Here is a 19,606-nt window from a genome sequence, read left to right as displayed (position 1 = left end):
ATAAAAACACACACTGGCATACGTTTTGAGTAAGTTTAGATGGTGAATGAACTGCCAGTGTCTGTGTCAATTAAAGGAAACATAAAGGAGGAGTTAACTAAAATGAAGCACTAACAACAAGGTTCAGCAATGTATATTGGCTTCATATTAAGAAACAGTTGGAATAAAAACCTAGAGCTACAGTGCACACAGTACTCCAGATGAGGCCACACCAGTGTATTATAAAGCTTGAGCATAATATCCTTGGACTTGTACTCTACACATCATGCTATATAACCTAACATTGTTTGCCTTCTTGGTTTCTTAACATTGTCTGGAAATTGATAGTGTCAAGTTCTCTACGACTCCTAAATTCTTCTCATTAGGGGTACTTTTGAGTTTTAGATCTTCCATTGTGTATTCAGTCTGAATAGTTTTACTTTCTATATGTAATACTTTATATTTACTGACATTAAATTTCATCTGGCACAAATCTACCCAAGCCTGTATGCTGTCGAAGTCCCTTTGTAATGATTTAATGGATTTTCAGTTATCTGTTAATCTACCAAGCTTAGTCTCATCTGCAAAGTTAACCAGCTGGTTGCTTATATTCCTGTTTAGATCATTTATATGTTTTAAAAATAGCAGTGGCCCTAGCACTATCCTCTGAGGGACACCTCTCTTAACATCACCCAGTTCTGATAAGGTTCCTTGCACTATAACCTTCTGCTTCCTGTGTTTCAGCCACTTTTCCACCCATTTACACACAATACCCTGGACTTCCATTTCCTTTAGTTGGATACCCAACCTTTCATGTGGGATCTTTTCAAATACTTTCTGAAATTCAAGATAAATGAAATTTTGTTGTGTCCTTATTCCCTGTCATATGCTCTACAGTTCACATTGACCTTAATAGTCTTACACGCCTCCCACAGCTGTTTCTTCCTTTGCAGCTTCTTTTTCACCTGTTTATTAACCCACGTGCAGAGATTTTTTTATACAGAGCTATTGATACTGTATTTCCAGTTTTTTTTTTTCTACTTCTGAGTTAATTTTCTTCCTTCCCCCAAAATCTTGTCATCTTTGGGCATTTGCTAGGGTAATGGCCTGTACGCATTCTACTTTTATATTATATTATTTTATTCTGTTTTTTTGTCTTTTTTCTACCAGTTTTATTGCACTTCCAGAGGAATCTTAAAAGGCTACGTATCTTCTTCCGAATCTAACTTTTTAAAACTTTACTGCCTACTTGGCTCCGTGAAATGTATTGTTTATTATTTCTTTTCATCCCTTACTCTAAAATTAAGTATGTTTTATTTTAATATGGTATTCAATGACTACATTTCCTTGTTATAAAGAATACATTATGCATATTCATTCTCTTCTCTTCACTGTATTTTTTTATGTTAACTAGTATCCAAAGAACTTTTCTTTCAATTGCTGATTTTATTAGTGCTTTATTGGCCTTTCTTCTTATTTTCCCCATTCCGTTATACATTTGCCTCTGTCTACTAGCATACTTAACATTATTGAGCATCTTTTATGTTAAAATCATTTTCTGACTGCTGAAGACTGGGTTTTTTTCCTTAAGATGATTTTTCATATTTAAACGTTTATTTTAAATTTTGTTAATTTTATTATGAATGTGTTAATTATGCGTAATGTTGTACCTTATTTAATGATTCTGCTATGCGATGCTTAGTTTTACCTACTGTGTATTATGGAAAATTTAAATAGAATTTGACCAAATAAGTTAAATTGTCCTTCCTTTTAAGGAAAGCTGTTTTCCAGATTATAGGAAAAACATGTTCATATGGATTTATTGGACCAATGTGTTTAAAGAACACAAATTTTCTCTTTGTTAGGGTAGAGGGAAAAGATTTTATATAGTCTAAATTTTATAGCGAGTCTAAAATCATCAAGAACTCATTTGATTTGTAGGGAACAACTGAAGGTTTTTTTTTGTTTTTTTTTCTTCCTCATTAAAAAAAAAATAACAAATTGTGACGGTGAACACATGGTGTGGAAATTAATATATATATCAGCGCTCCAGACAAAAATGCACTTCAAGGAGCCAGTAGCTCCTAAAAGAAAAAATATTAGGAGCCAATGGCTTTGCTTTAGGTGCCAAATACTCAAATGTGTAAAATATTAATCTTTCAATCTCTTACCCTTCTAACCTCCATGTAACATATCTTTGGGTTGATCCGAAGACCGGCTTCACTAAGTGCATATAACACAGCTCAGACCTGCTATAGGTGATCTTACCATGTGCTGGAATAGATGACAGTGTTATCCAAGTAGGCAGCACTATAGGCATTTTGGGGAAGCAGCACTCCATATACCAGATGCTGGGAAGTCACTGGAGTCATGTGCCATCTAAATGGAAAGACACAATATAGCCAGTGTCCAATGCTGTCTTTACCTTCACAGCATCCGTTAAAGGAACCTGCCAATACCCTTTCATCATGTTAAGTGTGGTCACTTACACCACTTTGCCAAGTCACTCAAGGAAGGTCGTCCACTCATGGCAAGTCCAGCATACGCTTGATTTCAAGTTCCACCTCTGCTCATTTTGCCTCTGGGAGTCAATATTGGCATTCTCTGATGATCACTTCTGCTTCGGTAACAATTTCAAGTGCAACCAGAGAAATCTGTCTGGTTTTCTCACTCGACACTTTTGGGACAGACAGGATAACTATTTCCAGGTACTGTTGCTGTTTTGCCGTCAAATCGGTACCAAACATAAAGTTGGATTTGCGAGCAAAGAGTGAACAGGGTTGTCCAGAGGAGGGATTGGGTCCCTATCATTCTGTAGTTTCAGCAGGTTAATGTGGTAAACCCATTTGCTTGGCCAGTGATTGGGCTGTATCACCAAATAGTTGACAAGCTTTTTTTTTTTTCCCCCTTAACTTTGTAAGGGCCTTGCCAATTAACCAGAAATTTAAAATGAGAAGTGGAAGTGTAGACCATGAAGTGATCTCCTGGATGGAACTCTCATAGAGATGTGCCATGGTCATACCAATGGACCCTTGCCGTTTCTTCCCTTTCCATGTGTGTGTGTTTTTTTAATGGGACAAATTTTCGTAAATATTGCGTAACCGTGCATTATATTCTATTATATTTGTGAGGGGGTGGGCCTCGTCCTCCCAACCTTCTTTTAGGATGTCCAGTAAACCCTGGGATTGTTGTCCATAAAGCATTTCAAAAGGGGAGAAACCTGTAAAGATTTGTGAGCTTTTCAATAAGCAAACAAAACGAGGGGGAGTAACTGATCCCAGTTTCTCACATGCTCGGTGACCACATTATTTAGCATTGGGTTAGGGTTCTGGTTAAACTGCTACACTAGACCATCAGTTTGAGGATGGTTTACTGAGGTCTTCTAAATGCTTGATTTTGAGTAACTTGGCCACTTCCTTGAATGTCTCAGAGGTGAAAGGTGTCCTCTGGTACTTTAGGGCTTCTTTGTGGATGCCGACATGTGCAAAGACTTCTAGCAATTCTCATATGATGTTCTTTGAGGTGGTTGTTCGTAATGGGACAGCCTCGAGATAACGAATAGCATAATTGACAAGGACCAAGATGTACTTGTGTTCTGCATTTCAGGGATACAGGGGCCCCACGATACCAACCCCCTATGTGCTCGAAAGGAAAGTCAACTTGAGGAATGGGTGTTAGAGGAGAATATTCCCTCCTAGACATTTGTCACAATTAGCACTCTAGGCAAATAATACAAAAGCGATGAACCATTCCAGTAAAATCTTAGCTTGAAGCACTCCAGCGTCTTGTTGGCTCCCAAGTGGGCACTTAAGTGGGTGTAAGCTTGTTCACAGACTTGCTGTTGGGAAGTCTGCGGGACAAGCAGCAGCGACCTTACCTCTCCCTCACGCTGCACTACCTGATAAAGGAGATAAGTACTTAAGACAAAGTGGGCCCTTGTGGCATAGGATGTTGTGTGCATTCGCCGTTTACCAAAACCACTACATTTTTGTAAAACTTAACGGAATCATCATTACATTATTCCTGTTTAAAGGAAGCTGGAGTTTCCCTAAATTGAAAAAGTAACATTGAGAGAGGATCATGGTCGACGTCAATGGAGGATGGTTTCCATTTGGGACGGTGCAGTGTCAACAACGTCACACTGGGTAGCCACTTGACTCCTCGAAGCTGGGTGAGAACACGGAATGTAGACCAGTTGGGACAGTGTTTCTCCATCCTTAACCAGGCCCATAGGTTTCTCAGGAATGGATTGTACTATGCTGCTTTTGATTTCAGACCAGTCCCACCCCAGTTTTACAAAATATGGTGGATTCCAGAGGACTGCTGCTCGAAGTACCCTTATTGTAGCTGCTTAATTGGTAGAACAAGCATGATCTTTACAAGATGTAGAATATTGTGAAAATGTATGCAGTAAAGCTCTTTTGTCAGTAAGACTTCCCACAAACTTTTATAAGACTTGTCTAAGAATTGGCTGTTAATGAGAATTTTAGCAGTCTCCTTTCAGTTTGTTCAGCCTTGACATCACATGCATTTTTCAACAAGACTTCTTGATACCAGTTAAAGTGTCAGACTTATTTTTTCCAACAGTGGTTAAATCAACTAGCCATGAATCATGATAGAAGATAGTGAAGCAGCAGATGGACTCAGACCCATGTGAGCTTCCTTGCTGCATATTACCCCTCATATTTTTCAGACTGGCTTTTCAGTTCCTTGACTGTAATGTCCACTCTTCTCAACATGCAATTGAAGGTCATGTCTAAAACTGGTAAGACTTGTATCTTTTCAGTTGGATATTTTGTAAGGTAGTGCCTCTATGGGTTGACTTTCTGTGCTTTTTACTTTTCAGTCTGTCTGAAACCTGTGTGTTATCCCAGGTCACCACATTTTTATTCTGAGTAAGGGATTCTTGCCCAGTTTTCGTCACAAACTCTTGCAACTTCCATCCATCCATTATCCAGCCCGCTATATTCTAACTACAGGGTTATGGGGGGTTGTCTGCTGGAGCCAATCCCAGCCAACACAGGGCGCAAAGCAGGAAAAAAACCCCGGGCAGGGCACCAGCCCACCGCAGGGCCTCTTGCAACTTTCTATTCCTTAATGGTCTATCTGATACCCACTTGACTGTGAGTACACAACTGTCAATAGCTGCTACAGTTTGAGGCAATATCAAAGAAAACATAGGGCACCCATTTCTACAGATCTTCCCTAGCATTGGAATTTAGTTCTCCCTCAGTTGTTGAGACAGAAGGCCACAGTAGACATGAAAGTTATAAAGAACACTTTCTACAACCTTTTAAAATACATTTGCAAGCATTTTTAGCTGTCTAGTGTTGTAATCAGCAGACAGGTGAGACACATTTTTATAACTCTGCTCCAGCAGAGGAAATAAGTGTCCCAGTGGATAGGACAAAAGGGCACAGTAGAAAAAAAAAAAGTGACAAAAGACTTCCTAGATTATTTTAAATAGATTTAGCTCAATTTTAGCTGTCCAGTGTTAATTTTATAAACAGAAGAGCATTACAACAACAAAGGCTTGGCTGTGGAAAAATGAATATTCCATAAAGTGGATGGGATAGAGAAGAATATTGAATATGAAATTGATATTGATGACTGTCTACTGTCTTTTTAGAATACATTTTGAACAATTTTATCTATACAGTGTTCATTTTGCAAGCAGCTTACAGGGGCATGCATTTCTATAGCAAAGGCTCAGCTAATGGAAATGAGTGCCCCCTCTGGTGGAAGAGAAGGAGGGGCACAGTAGATATGAATGTGCAATAGAAGGCTGCCTAATAGGCTTATAAAAATATTTCTGCATCGCTCATATAACAGAGGTGAAATTTGAGTTCCACAACAAAGCCTTTGCTGTGGATTTTTTTTTTTCTCGTTTCCCAGAAAAAAAAACTGAGTAAATATTTAAGAGCAAGGCACCCCATCCTCTTTAATAAAACCCCTGTGTGCGTCCAAGTGTCCGTGTGTGTGTCTTCTGGTGAAGTGTGCATGCGCGGGCCGCGCCACACATTGTACCGTGCCCTGCCCATACGCTCGGCACGTGGACGCACACACACTGGAAGCTGGGCGCGCAGTGAATGGCCTAGCCGCCGCCACGCACGATGAGCAAATAAAGCACACACACTGGAAGCTGGACACACAGTGAACGGCCGCGCAAGATAAGATATAAAGGAAACCATTGCTGGGGAGAGTGCTGATTGGGTAGTCGCGGCAGCGCACATACAGTGGTGTGAAAAACTATTTGCCCCCTTCCTGCTTTCTTATTCTTTTGCATGTTTGTCCCACAAAATGTTTCTGATCATCAAACACATTTAACCATTAGTCAAATATAACACAAGTAAACACAAAATGCAGTTTTTAAATGATGGTTTTTATTATTTAGGGAGACTGTGTGAAAAAGTAATTGCCCCCTGAACCTAATAACTGGTTGGGCCACCCTTAGCAGCAATAACTGCAATCAAGCGTTTGCGATAACTTGCAATGAGTCTTTTACAGCGCTCTGGAGGAATTTTGGCCCACTCATCTTTGCAGAATTGTTGTAATTCAGCTTTATTTGAGGGTTTTCTAGCATGAACCGCCTTTTTAAGGTCATGCCATAGCATCTCAATTGGATTCAGGTCAGGACTTTGACTAGGCCACTCCAAAGTCTTCATTTTGTTTTTCTTCAGCCATTCTGAGGTGGATTTGCTGGTGTTTTTTGGGTCATTGTCCTGTTGCAGCACCCAAGATCGCTTCAGCTTGAGTTGACGAACAGACGGACATTCTCCTTCAGGATTTTTTGGTAGACAGTAGAATTCATGGTTCCATCTATCACAGCAAGCCTTCCAGGTCCTGAAGCAGCAAAACCACCCCAGACCATCACACTACAACCACCATATTTTACTGTTGGTATGATGTTCTTTTTCTGAAATGCTGTGTTCCTTTTACACCAGATGTAACGGGACATTTGCCTTCCAAAAAGTTCAACTTTTGTCTCATCAGTCCACAAGGTATTTTCCCAAAAGTCTTGGCAATCATTGAGATGTTTCTTAGCAAAATTGAGATGAGCCCTAATGTTCTTTTGCTTAACAGTGGTTTGCGTCTTGGAAATCTGCCATGCAGGCCGTTTTTGCCCAGTCTCTCTCTTATGGTGGAGTCGTGAACACTGACCTTAATTGAGGCAAGTGAGGCCTGCAGTTCTTTAGACGTTGTCCTGGGGTCTTTTGTGACCTCTCGGATGAGTCGTCTCTGCGCTCTTGGGGTAATTTTGGTCGGCCGGCCACTCCTGGGAAGGTTCACCACTGTTCCATGTTTTTGCCATTTGTGGATAATGGCTCTCACTGTGATTCGCTGGAGTCCCAAAGCTTTAGAAATGGCTTTATAACCTTTACCAGACTGATAGATCTCAATTACTTCTGTTCTCATTTGTTCCTGAATTTCTTTGGATCTTGGCATGATGTCTAGCTTTTGAGGTGCTTTTGGTCTACTTCTCTGTGTCAGGCAGCTCCTATTTAAGTGATTTCTTGATTGAAACAGGTGTGGCAGTAATCAGGCCTGGGGGTGGCTACGGAAGTTGAACTCAGGTGTGATACACCACAGTTAGGTTATTTTTTTAACAAGGGGGCAGTTACTTTTTCACACAGGGCCATGTAGGTTTGGATTTTTTTTCTCCCTAAATAATAAAAACCCATCATTTAAAAACTGCATTTTGTGTTTACTTGTGTTATATTTGACTAATGGTTAAATGTGTTTGATGATCAGAAACATTTTGTGTGACAAACATGCAAAAGCATAAGAAATCAGGAAGGGGGCAAATAGTTTTTCACACCACTGTAAAATCCGTTGTTGGGGAGAGGCCAAAATAATCAGTTGCACGCCCCCACAGATTAAAATACTTGCTGGGGAACTGCACAGTACTTGCTGGGGAGACGCCACAGGCATGATTATAAGCAGCACGCCACACATCACATCAGTTGCTGAGGACACTCTGCTGAATGCCCACTGTTGTGACAGAAAATTAAAGTTATATTACGGACAACAAAGCCAGTATTACTGTCAGAGAAAATTACAGGCATTTTATGGAAATACAAACCAGTATTATTGCGAGAGAAAATTAGACATATTAAAGGATGGATATTACAGCCACATACAAGCCAGTATTACTGTCGGAGAAAATGTTATGGACGTATCTACTAACAACATGCCACCCAAAAAAAGGACACGTCAAGTAGGACAAAAGACACAGACAATCAAATCCTATATAACAGTGTTTCCCAAACTCGGTCCTGGGGACCCCTGTGGCTGCAGGTTTTTGATCCAACCAGCTTCTTTTTTTAATTGAACTCCTGGGCTAATTAAGTGAACTGATATTTCCCAAGTTCTGTGTTTAGGGAACTAATATAGAAATTAGAAAACTAAGTTTGCGAAAAAAAAATATTAAAATGTACCAAGTAGTTATATAGGAATGTTTTTTGTTTTCTTTTTAACAGTATTTTCATCTTGATTTTCATTCTACTTTTCTAGGTGTTCTAATTGTTTAATTAATCCATTATTTACTAATTAGTGGGTCTGACTCTAAAGTAGTTGTAGCCTTTGATTATTCAGTGTTGTTTGCCTGGGTGTCTGATCTGCTTGTTTTAAATTGTCATTATTAAGATACAACGAATGGGGAAAAACTGCACAGAGAAAGGGCAAAGTATAATGAAATCAACAAAAGAGAGTTAAGCATTTAAATCTATAGCAAAAGCACAAATATTTATAAATGTCTTATAAATGTAAAAATCATGCTGCTGTGCTTTTCTCAATGTCGAATAAAAGAAAAAAAAAAATACCAGCTAATTAAATGAAATCAGTGTTATCAGGTGTTGTCACTGATTAAGAATCCGGTTGGAACAAAAACCTGCAGCCACAGGGGGTCCCCAGGACCGAGTTTGGGAAATACTGTTATATAAGCAAGATCTCCTGGAAGAACGGTCAGCTCAAAAAGTAAACAAACAAAAGAAACGCTGAAAGACAAAGAAAAATAAGAGCAAATAGATCGATTGAAGAAAAAGAAAATGACTGTCAGAAAAACACTAAAAGAGAGAGACTCAGAAGAGCAAACCTTAAGAAAGGTTGGCATTTACTTGCCAGAACCAGTATTCAGCCATGGTCACTTTTATGTTGCATTATCAAGAGTTAGAAGTTTTCCAGATGTTGTTGTCAAGGTTGTAGAGATTCCTGAACAAGGCAAACTGTTGCCAAACTCAGACAGAATATTTACAAGAAATGTTGTCTATAATGAAATTGTACAGGAAACTTTCATGAGGTAAAAAAATTGAAAATTTTACCTGAATATCTTCTTCAGATAGTGTCTTACAGATTGTTACAAAGTTTTACACTAAGGCAATATTAATTATACTTACTGTATTGTCATGTACGTTTCTATTTTATTTTTATTATTATTTTACTTTAGGCTTCTTGAAAAAATATTTTTGACAAAAAAAAAATTAAGACAAGAAACAGAATAAGGTCAAGGTCTTTGCCATTTAAAATAGACTGTTCCTACTAATGTTTATGCACTACTGTTCTAGCGCTCGTTATTGTAACGGGCTTAATGTCTAGTATAGCATAAAAGTAGATTAGTACATTTAACGATTTGTTTTTAAAATGTCTTTGTACAGAGTCCTTGGGTTCAAAGCAATGAATTATTATAATAATACTGCTGGATTTTTTACTAAATCTTATTTTCCATGTTTCTTTGTTAATGAACTTCTATTGAAGAATTTGTTGGTTACAGAACATATAGTGTGCATGGCAAAATAAGTGAAATAACAATTAACAAAGTGACATTTATCGATACCATTTTAACAAAGTTTGCTGTCCCCTGTCAAGCAAGTACTTGACAAGTAAAACAACAATAACCCATGTAATACACATTACAACCTTAAAATGCAGATTGCATGAGATTGCTGTGTGTGGGTGGCTGCACATACTTGTTTTACTGATGAACAGGCCAGCATTTTGAACAAAGCATGCATCAAATCAAAAGACAAATGGCAGGCATGGAAGGATGAATGAACATGAGTAAATGCATGGCAATCGCACATCAGTGTGCCTGAGCCAGATCAGAAGGGACTACTAAATTTCACAGAGCACAGATATCAAAACATGATGGCAGATGAATTTCAAATGTTTTGCATTCCTTCATTCATTATTCTGGAGCAAGCATAACCACCCTCTCATAGAAATTCACTATTTGGAATACATGGCCGCTGCTCTATGTACTTACAAATATTTTTGCATGTGCACCCAAAAGTTTGACATCATTTCTGCTACGCATCCCTCGCACTCTGTGGAGACATGTACTGTATGTAAATGAGCTTTAAGTGGAATGCGTCTCACTGATATCCAAGGGGAGCCCGTACGGACAAATATGTTAATGCCACATCCACTCAATGATAAAAAACAAAATACCTTTTTCATCTGTTACAATAATAATTAGTTTAAAGTTTCAATGATTTCATTCTCTACTGGCAAACTAATTAGAAATGATAATCACCAAAGTCTATTTTTGTTCACATTTACGACCATTTTGTCGCAGTCTGTAGCACTGTATTATGTATAAGTATGCTTCAACCTTTGCTATATTGTAGCAGTTTCAGCAACAAAGTTGAAGGATACAAACTCCGAAAGAAATTTATTGAAAAATTAACAGTGCAAAATTTTTTCAGTATGTTTTGAGTTCTTATTTAGCCATACGATAGTGATGTCATATTGACATAAAAACTAATTAACCAAATATCTGAATGTAAAAGATTTTTTTTTTTTTAAATGAGGTAGCTTCAAAATGAACGGAATAGATGGGAACAAATATTTAATTCACATTTGCCCAGGAACTTAAAGTGAAAAATTATTTTACTGTTTTGAATGACTCATTGTTTTAAACAAATGATGCAGTGTTTATGCTCTTGCCTCACCACTTCAGGATTCTTTGTTCAGTACCCGATCTAGTCACATTTTATGTGAAGTCTGAATTTCTTCCCATACCTACTCTTGTTTCTCTCCTCCTACATCTAAGATATGTGTATCGTTAATTAATGACTTTAAATTGCCCTGTATGAGTGAAAGTTGCCTGTAATGGATTGTGTCTGTTGCTATTGCTATATCTTCCATTATCCCATGATTCTGAATTGGATTAACTCTTTGTTGGGTAAATATTTGTTCCAAAAAAACGATTTCTGAAAAGCACACAAAACAATGGTTCCACACATAAATCAACATAAAACTTCTGTTGATACGTGCTGTGGCTGCTGTTGGTGCATGTTCAGCAACTCTTGTGGCAGTGGCTGCGCGGGAGCGCCTCGATGGCCAGCTGGAATGCATGGTGGGCCGGCTGCCTGGTTGTCTTCGCACAGCAGATGGGTGGCGGTTGCAGTGTCACGCAATGTGGTTTATACCTCTTCTCATCATAAGTGGTGGTCCTCCCAGGCGAATGCTGCTGTAGGCGTATCAACTACACAAACATTTTCAACACAGCAATCAGCTGGGGACTGATTAGCTGGTGCTGGAACCCCATTTTTGTTTTTGATGTCCATCTCTTGATCACTTGCATCAAATTCCAAGTCTGACAAGTCAGAGTTCGGTTCAGCGATCATATTTAAAACGTCCATGGCGTATTTAGCCTCTTGCCAGATGTTGATGCCATTTTAGAGGCTGTTTGCTCTTCGCTACTCACGCAGGGAATCGAGGTTAAATCAACAAAGCTGCTTAACTTTCCTTCTAGCAAAGAGAGTCAAACTTTAACATAAAGGCGAGTTTTGTCGCAGTTTACAGCTGCTTACCATCCGCTACCCCTGAATTTCGACAAAAGTCATCATCTGCCCTGAAAGAGTTAAACAGGTTCACAGCTTGTTGAAAGGTACTGTTGTTTTGATTCACAGTACAGTTTGGACTTGGTTATTCAGATTTAATCAACATTGTAGACTATTAGACATAGATGTTGATTATATGTGATAATCAATTTACAGTGTCCTGCAGTGGGTTGGCACCCTGCCCAGGATTGGTTCCTGCCTTGTGCCCTGTGTTGGCTGGGATTGACTCCAGCAGACCCCCCGTGACCCTGTGTTTGGATTCAGCGGGTTGGGAGATAGATGGATGGAATCAATTTACATGTGTATGGTACTTTTAAATAAAAATAAATTATCTTTGACAAGGGATCATGCAACATTCTCCATATTTTGGTAACTATTTTGGGTAACACCTCTATTTTTTGTGGTCCCAATTTATAAATAATATTGCTGGCTTGGCATCACTGAGTGGTTGTATCAGTTTTTCTTGCCAATGAACTAAAGATTTCTTGCATATCTCAAACTGTTCAGAGTCTCGTGTAGCTTCTAAGCGGTATTTTTATTGCTGTTTTTGTTTGTGATATTTTTTTGAAAATTACAACTTGTGTTGCCATAAATTAGCAGGATCAGAAACATCACAATATGCTTTAAATTGTTTTTTTCTGCAAGTATTGGCACATTTTCCAATAAACAGGTCTTCCGTGGCCACTTACATGGAGGAAGATAACCACAACTGCTTTCACTAAAAACAAAGCAATTTTTATTTAAAATCAGTTGTAATAAATTTCAGATTTAATACAGATCAGTTGATCCATTTGTGACTTATATGTGCCCTGGCCACAAACACAAGACACACACAACCAAATGCTTGAAATGGTAAAATGGGGTTGAGGAATACCTTACATGGTACATTCTTGAAATTCTGACTTATGAATATGAGCTCTATAAATTTATCTTGTATTGCATATGAAGAATTTGTCCAGTGGGACTGGAGGCAGCTGATGGGTACCAGCAGGCCAAGCAGAATGCGGCTTCGGTGGTTGCTGAGGCAAAAACTTGGGAGTGGGAGGAGTTTGGGGAGGCCATGGAGAATGACTTTCGGAAGGCTTCGAGGAAGCCATCCATCTGGCGTCTCAGGAGGGGGAAGCAGTGAAGTGTCAACACTGTATATGGTGGGGATGGTGCACTGCTGACCTTGATTCTGGACGTTGTGGGTCGGTGGGGGGAGTACTTCGAAGACCTCCTCAATCCCACTTAAATGCCTACCAATGAGGAAGCAGAGCCTGGGAACTCGGAGGTGGGCTCCCCCATCTCTGGGACTGAGGTAACCGACATGGTTAAAAAACTCCTTGGTGGCAGGGCCCCAGGGATGGATGAGATATGCCCAAAGTTCCTCGAGGCTGTGGATGTTGTAGGACTGTCTTGATTGACATGTCTCTGCAGCAGCGCATGGACATCACGGACAGTGTCTTTGGATTGGCAGACCGGGGTGGTGGTCCCCCTCTAAGAAGGGGGACTGGAGGGTGTGTTCTAACTACAGAGGGATCACACTCATCAGCCTCCCTGGAAAAGTCTATTCGGGAGGTCCTGGACAGGAGGGTCCATTAGATAGTCGAACCTCGGATTCAGGAGGAACAGTGTGATTTTTGTCCTGGTCACGGAACAGTGGACCAGCTCTACACCCTTAGCAGGGTCCTGGAGGGTGCATGGGAGTTTGCCCAACCAGTCTACATGTGTTTTGTGGACTTGGAGTACCCCCCCACAGGATTCCCTGAGGGACACTGTCGAATGACTTTTCCGAGAGTATGGGGTAACAGACTCCCTGATAAGGGCTGTTCGGTCCCTGTACCATTCGGTGTCAGAGCTTGGTCCGCATTGCCGGCAATAAGTTGAACCCATTTCCAGTGAGAGTTGGACTCCGCCAGGGCTGCCCTTTGTCACTGATTCTGTTCATAACTTTTATGGACAGAATTTCTAGGCGCAGCCAGGGCGTTAGTTGGTGTCCGGTTTGGTGGACTCAGGATTGGGTCACTGCTTTTTTGCAGTTGACGAGGTCCTGTTTCCTTCATCAGGCCCGTGATCTTCAACTCTCTCTGGATCGGTTCGCAGCTGAGTGTGGAGCGGCTGGGATGGGAATCGGCACCTCCAAATCCGAGACCATGGTCCTCAGCCGGAAAAGGGTGGAGTGCCCTCTCAAGGTTGGGAGCGAGATCCTGCCCCAAGTGGAGGAGTTCAAATATCTTGGAGTATTGTTCACGTGAGTGAGGAAAGAATGGAGCGTGAGATCGACAGGCGGATCAGTGCGGCGTCTGCAGTGATGCGGTCCCTGCATTGGTCTGTCGTGGTGAAAAAGGATCTGAGCTGTAAGGCAAAGCTCTCAATTTTAACAGTTGATCTATGTTCCTACCCTCACCTATGGTCATGAGCTATGGATAGTGACGGAAAGAATGAGATTGCTATACATTATACATCTCAATGTAGCACTATTTGTTTTAAAATGACAATTCTGTTTTTTCTATTTTTTTCAGATACCGAATTCTTTTTTTTCAGTAAATTTCCCTGTAGTGTACTTTAAATGTCTGCTGAATAAACAATTTTTTACAAAGTTTTCTGTAAAAATTTGATTAAAAATCTTAAAAGAAATATGGGGGTATTTTTATTTTTGTTTTCAGACCCTTATCTCATTTTATCTTAAAAATAAGTTTAGCTCTAGATAATGATACTGCTTAAAAGTGTATATATACAGAACTTTTCATGTATGCATATTCTTTTGATGTGTAGTTCTGATTACACTGTGTGTTCCAATTACATAAAATTACAAGTTATCTATTACTCTTTATCATGTGACTTCTCTAGGTAAACTCAGTATTGTTCACTAACAACCTGTTCAAGAACCAGCTATGCCATTTCCCTTTGGCAAATCTCACAAGTCTCCTGCGGACATAGTGAAAAATCTGAAGGACAGTATGGCAGTTTTAGAAAAACAAGACATCTCAGACAAAAAGGCAGAAAAGGTATGAAGAATATAACACCTTGCTGATATATTTTCTTTTATGTTAACTTTCAGCAGACATGTGTCTAAATAATAACTGTCACATACTCTCATAGGGTCTTTATTTCATTGGGTGTAATTTGTGGATATGTTGAATTAAATTTTATTTTTATTTTTTTATTATTTTCTCCTAGCACTGTATGCAGTGACCAAAGAAGCAGAAATACTTGTAGCTTTAGCTCCAGCATCTGACTAGCAAACTTCATTAATGGCTCTTGCACTTCTTTTGAATTGCATTATTGATTTTTTAATAGTCCTGTGAGGTTTTAACTATTGTAAAGTTTATAAAAGTTTCTGAGCTAACCCAATGGAAACTTTTAAAATTTTGTTTTATTTTGATGAAATACAGTGTTCAAAGTTTGACTGACAGGCTTTTTAACCTTAAACAAGTTTAGGTTTTGATCTCATAAAACCAGTGGTATGGATAGATATTTTTAATAATTAGGTAGGTGGTTAAAAAATTTAATGGTAACTGAAATATTTTAATCCTAATAAAGTTATCTTCACTGATTAAATGTGTTAGATGCATTTTCTAGCTTTTCAGGAGAGCTTGCAGTGGAGAGATCTCCAGTCTGTCTTACGTGTTATGCGAAAAATGGTCATAGTGGAAGTTTACAACGTGGATATGCATTGTACCCATCTCAACAATAAATCTGACTTCACATCCTAATGTGAACCAAATTAGCCTTAGTAAGCAGTGTATGTGAAAAGAGGGCCTAATAGATCTACAGGGTCCCTCTTCCAATATGAACACCTATATTCTTCTGGCTATGTAGAAAGAGTATCTGCATGCACAGATTGGCCTAGATGAAAGATTTTCGTCAGACTCGGTAAAGACATTTGTCTTGTGCTGGAAGACATGCAAGTATAAATATTGTAGAAGCACTGTGGCTCAGCAGGTTTTCTAAAATATTACCTTGTGTGATCCAATATTTTAGCAGTCAGCTTTGCAAGGTATATGGTTTAAACATGATTAACTTGGTAATAGTATACATGGTCACACCTGGCTAAGTAACAGGTATTTATGTGACTTAATTATGCACAAACACTGAGGAGGAAAGTATGTTTAATAGCATCAACAACCTTTATTTTTATGGCATATTTTCATACTTTAAAGTAGCTAGTAGTGTTTTACAAAAGTAATGGCTAAACCGAGCTACAAAAGAAAGTAAAAACTGAAGAACAGTTATATCAATAGAGAAATCATATTGTCCACCTTAGTAAGAAAACTTCTAATCAGATGGTAAGAGAGGACAGGAAACATGCCAGCATGTTGGAGAAAATAAACAAGTTTGGGTTCCAAGGACAAAGGACCACCCATCCCCTCTGGGCATTCTTCAGTCCATAAATGTGTCCCCATTAATTGTAAACTCTCGTGGAGCTTTCTTCATCTTCTCAGGGTCTCTGGTTGCTGCAACATGTTTATGCCAGGGGCAGTGGTGGTTAGTACCACCACATTATGCTGGAAAAAAGAGAAAACATACAAAACTACTAATTAGCCCATAAAACAGGATATTAAGCTGCATTTTGTAAAAGAACTAATTTCATCCTCTTCTCTGTATGAAGGAATGCTAGTTATGGTAGCAATATCTTAAGTGATCATGTAATATCCAGATTATCTCTACTGATTATAAACTGACCAAATAACTGCAAGGCCCTAACAATAAAAATGACTGTACTCCACTGCACCCCTCACACCCATCCTTGTATTAGTAGAGTTTCCCCTAGGTCAATGTCATTAGTTCTCACATTTTTCAGTTACTAAAAATGTTAACATAGCAGTGAGTTAAACATTTTTCTGCTTTTCCTTTACAGTATTGTTTAGGGAGTTCAGTTTTAGTTCCGTACTTTTAACACTGTACAACAAGATGAACAGATCGTGGTAGTGTGGTTTTTCACTTGTCCTAAATTTGTTTTTGAAACAAATCTCCATTTTCAGGAATATCACCAATTTATTTCATTTAGTAAACATTTTATGGTTAAGAATGTGTTTTAAATTATCTGCAGCACAAACTAAGTATATCTAATGTGCAATTGTTTCATTTATTTTTATTTTGTGCATTTCATTTTAAGAACAGTTGTAACTTAGCTTGCAGTTATAATGAATCCGTGGACATTAGTGAATATTTATGATGGTATTGCAGTTGCTCACCTCCTTCTTCATTACTTGCAGTCTGCTCATTCATACTCTATTATTTCTTTTACACAAAGAAAGCCTGATGTATGACTAACCACAACTTCTAATAGACTACCATTGTAACCATAATGTAGAGACCATTTTTTTTCTGTTAGTGACCATGTTTATTAATATTTTCACTAACATTTGTCATAATTTTTTTTTTTTTAAATGTGTGACTAGTTTAAACTGAAATAAATTATAGAATTTTAACTGTGTATCATTTTGTCTTTGAGTATCTATTGTATGAAAGTGCTTGCACATCAAGGTGATTTTGAATTGAAATAAAAAAAACTCAGTCTCTGTATTGCCCAGTATTGTCCATCACTAAAATGTAGCCAAAAAATCTTAAATTCTGACTTTATAAAAATGTTTCTCATTGTGAGTTATTAACATAAGTTCACTAGAAGCTACATTCAACAACAAGTGATTTAATTTGCCTTGCTAAGTCAGTGGACACATATTGTACCATTTTCTGTTAAGTTAGGGGCTTCATCCCATGTCTTAGGTTTACTGTTAGTGAATTGCCCTATTTTATATTAAAGGTGTTTTTTTAGCAGTGTACATGGATATATGTGTGCAGTAACTGTGACAGGTCAGAGAGTGGACAACATCTTCAACTAAACAAAGACTAAAGCCTAATCCCTTCGTTTTATTGTGGTAATTAACACCCTTTGTTGCCTCACTCTTTTACCTTGTTTCTTTATCCCTTTCAGTCCAATGGAGCTTTGCGTTGTTCTCAAAGTTCTCCCGCTTTACAAAACAGCGCAGCCACTCGCCTGGCCACAAGGCGCAATTTTTCTTTGACCACGTATTGTGCGGAAGATGTGCAATTTGGGGACAAAATCAATGTTGCAATGAAGCTGCCCTGGGCCAAGAGGCACTCGTTAACGGGGAAAGAGAAGATGGATAAAACTGCAGTTCTATCAGTTAATGACTTTTCCTTGTTTTTGTTTTCATCTCCTGCACCCCATGCACAGGATCTTTCTGTAGAGTTATGTGGTGGTGGTCAGGACACCTGGGGTGGGTTTGCACTGGGTAATCAAACAAATGATTAGGCTCACATTAGCCCTGCCATGTAGTTTGCATTGATTACAATCAGCTGATTTTTTTTATTTATTTTTTATTTTTTCATGTTTGTGTTTGTGTGTTATTAATATATTGTGTTTTCATGTAAACTGTGTATGTAGTTCTCATGACTGCATGTTCTAACTAATGCTGTCCTGCCTTCTGTCATGTGGAATGTCTAAAATGTGAAATGTTAAAAGTAATGGTCTGCTGAAATTAATGATGTTCATCTCTGTGTACAAAAAATGAAACTTTGTTAAATGTAATTTTTTTATTACAGACCATTTAATTTTTTTAAATGTCAAGTACATTTTTTCTGAATTTTGAACCAAGAGCAATTTCTAGCTTTAACATCAGTTTTTAGTTTGCATTTGGTTAAGAAGTCAGTATTTGATGATATTGATAATCTGCAAATTGATAGTTTTTTGGGGGGTTTTTTTCTCTCATTTTAACAGCAACTAGATAAACGAAGGCAAAAAAGCAGTTACTTTAAATAATGGAGTTTGCCAAGAAGCTTCACTTGTGTTTATTTTCTTAGGCTACAGAAGAAGTCTCCAAAAACCTTGTTGCTATGAAGGAGATTTTGTATGGGACAAATGAAAAGGAGCCCCAGACTGAAGCAGTGGCACAGCTGGCACAGGAATTGTACAACAGTGGCCTCCTTAGCACACTCATAGCAGACTTGCAGCTCATTGATTTTGAGGTGAGAGAAAACAATAAAGTAGCCTGATCTGCATGTTATTCAGTTGAATTCATTTTCTTTCTTTCTGCTCACAAAGAAGAGGGACTGAACATAGCACAAGTGGTTACAATTGAAGTGTACTTCATCATGAATGGCATTTCAGTTAACAAGTCTTGATTGTATTGTGTGTAACACTTCTTTAACAGAAAAGTGAAGAAATGCTGCAATGGCCTTTATTGCTTCACCAGATATGCAAAGATTTCATCAACTCTGTTCCTGTTAATAACAATGATATACAGTAAATTACATTTTGGCCTTGCATTACAGTGTCTTAGAATATACTGTGCCTGTTTTGTAATGCATGTAGTAACAAAAGCATAGCTTTTTTCATTCAATGTGGATATTGCATTGAAATCATGAGCACTACTACTGAGAATGTTATTCCAATTGCCATGTAATTGAGACAACAGTAAATTCAAATTACCATGAAAAAATATAGGAGATTAAAAAGGCAGTACTTAATCCCATTAGGCACCACTGACTGTCACACAGAGGAAAGAACTTAATGGGGGAATTGGATGATGGCTCGTTTACATATTTGAGAGCTGTGGGCACAGCCATTTATTATTAATGCTTCATAGATTGTTCAGCACATCTACACTCATAGGATTGTATAAAAGTTCTGGTTAAGAAAGGAAAAGGGGAGGAAGAAATCAAGGGGACAGAGAGCAAGCAAAGTACAACTGGGATAGGGCCAGGGCATATGGAAGGAGGCAAGCAATTGGAGAAGCCCTGCAAAGATGCATAGGCATTCCAGGGAAACATCAGTC

General features: G+C 38.5%; 1 protein-coding gene across 2 annotated transcripts in view; it reads left to right on the top strand.

The window, feature by feature from the left end:
- The window catches only part of LOC120530858 (calcium-binding protein 39), an 81,570-nt gene that overhangs the window by 37,725 nt on the left and 24,239 nt on the right, over positions 1-19,606 (top strand). Inside the window, exons 3-5 of one of the 2 annotated variants that reach the window (XM_039755552.1) lie at positions 14,655-14,812; positions 17,743-17,955; positions 18,633-18,797. In XM_039755552.1, the coding sequence (XP_039611486.1) occupies positions 14,699-14,812; positions 17,743-17,955; positions 18,633-18,797 (492 nt within the window). In that variant the 5' untranslated portion in view covers positions 14,655-14,698. The remainder of the gene's footprint in view (positions 1-14,654; positions 14,813-17,742; positions 17,956-18,632; positions 18,798-19,606) is intronic. The other variant, XM_039755561.1, reaches the window with a different exon arrangement.

This window comes from Polypterus senegalus, chromosome 1 (genome assembly GCF_016835505.1).
Source record: "Polypterus senegalus isolate Bchr_013 chromosome 1, ASM1683550v1, whole genome shotgun sequence".
NCBI classification, from domain to species: Eukaryota; Metazoa; Chordata; class Cladistia; order Polypteriformes; family Polypteridae; genus Polypterus; species Polypterus senegalus.
The sequence above is the reverse complement of the archived record's forward strand: the minus strand, read 5'-3'. Positions and strand labels throughout refer to the sequence as shown.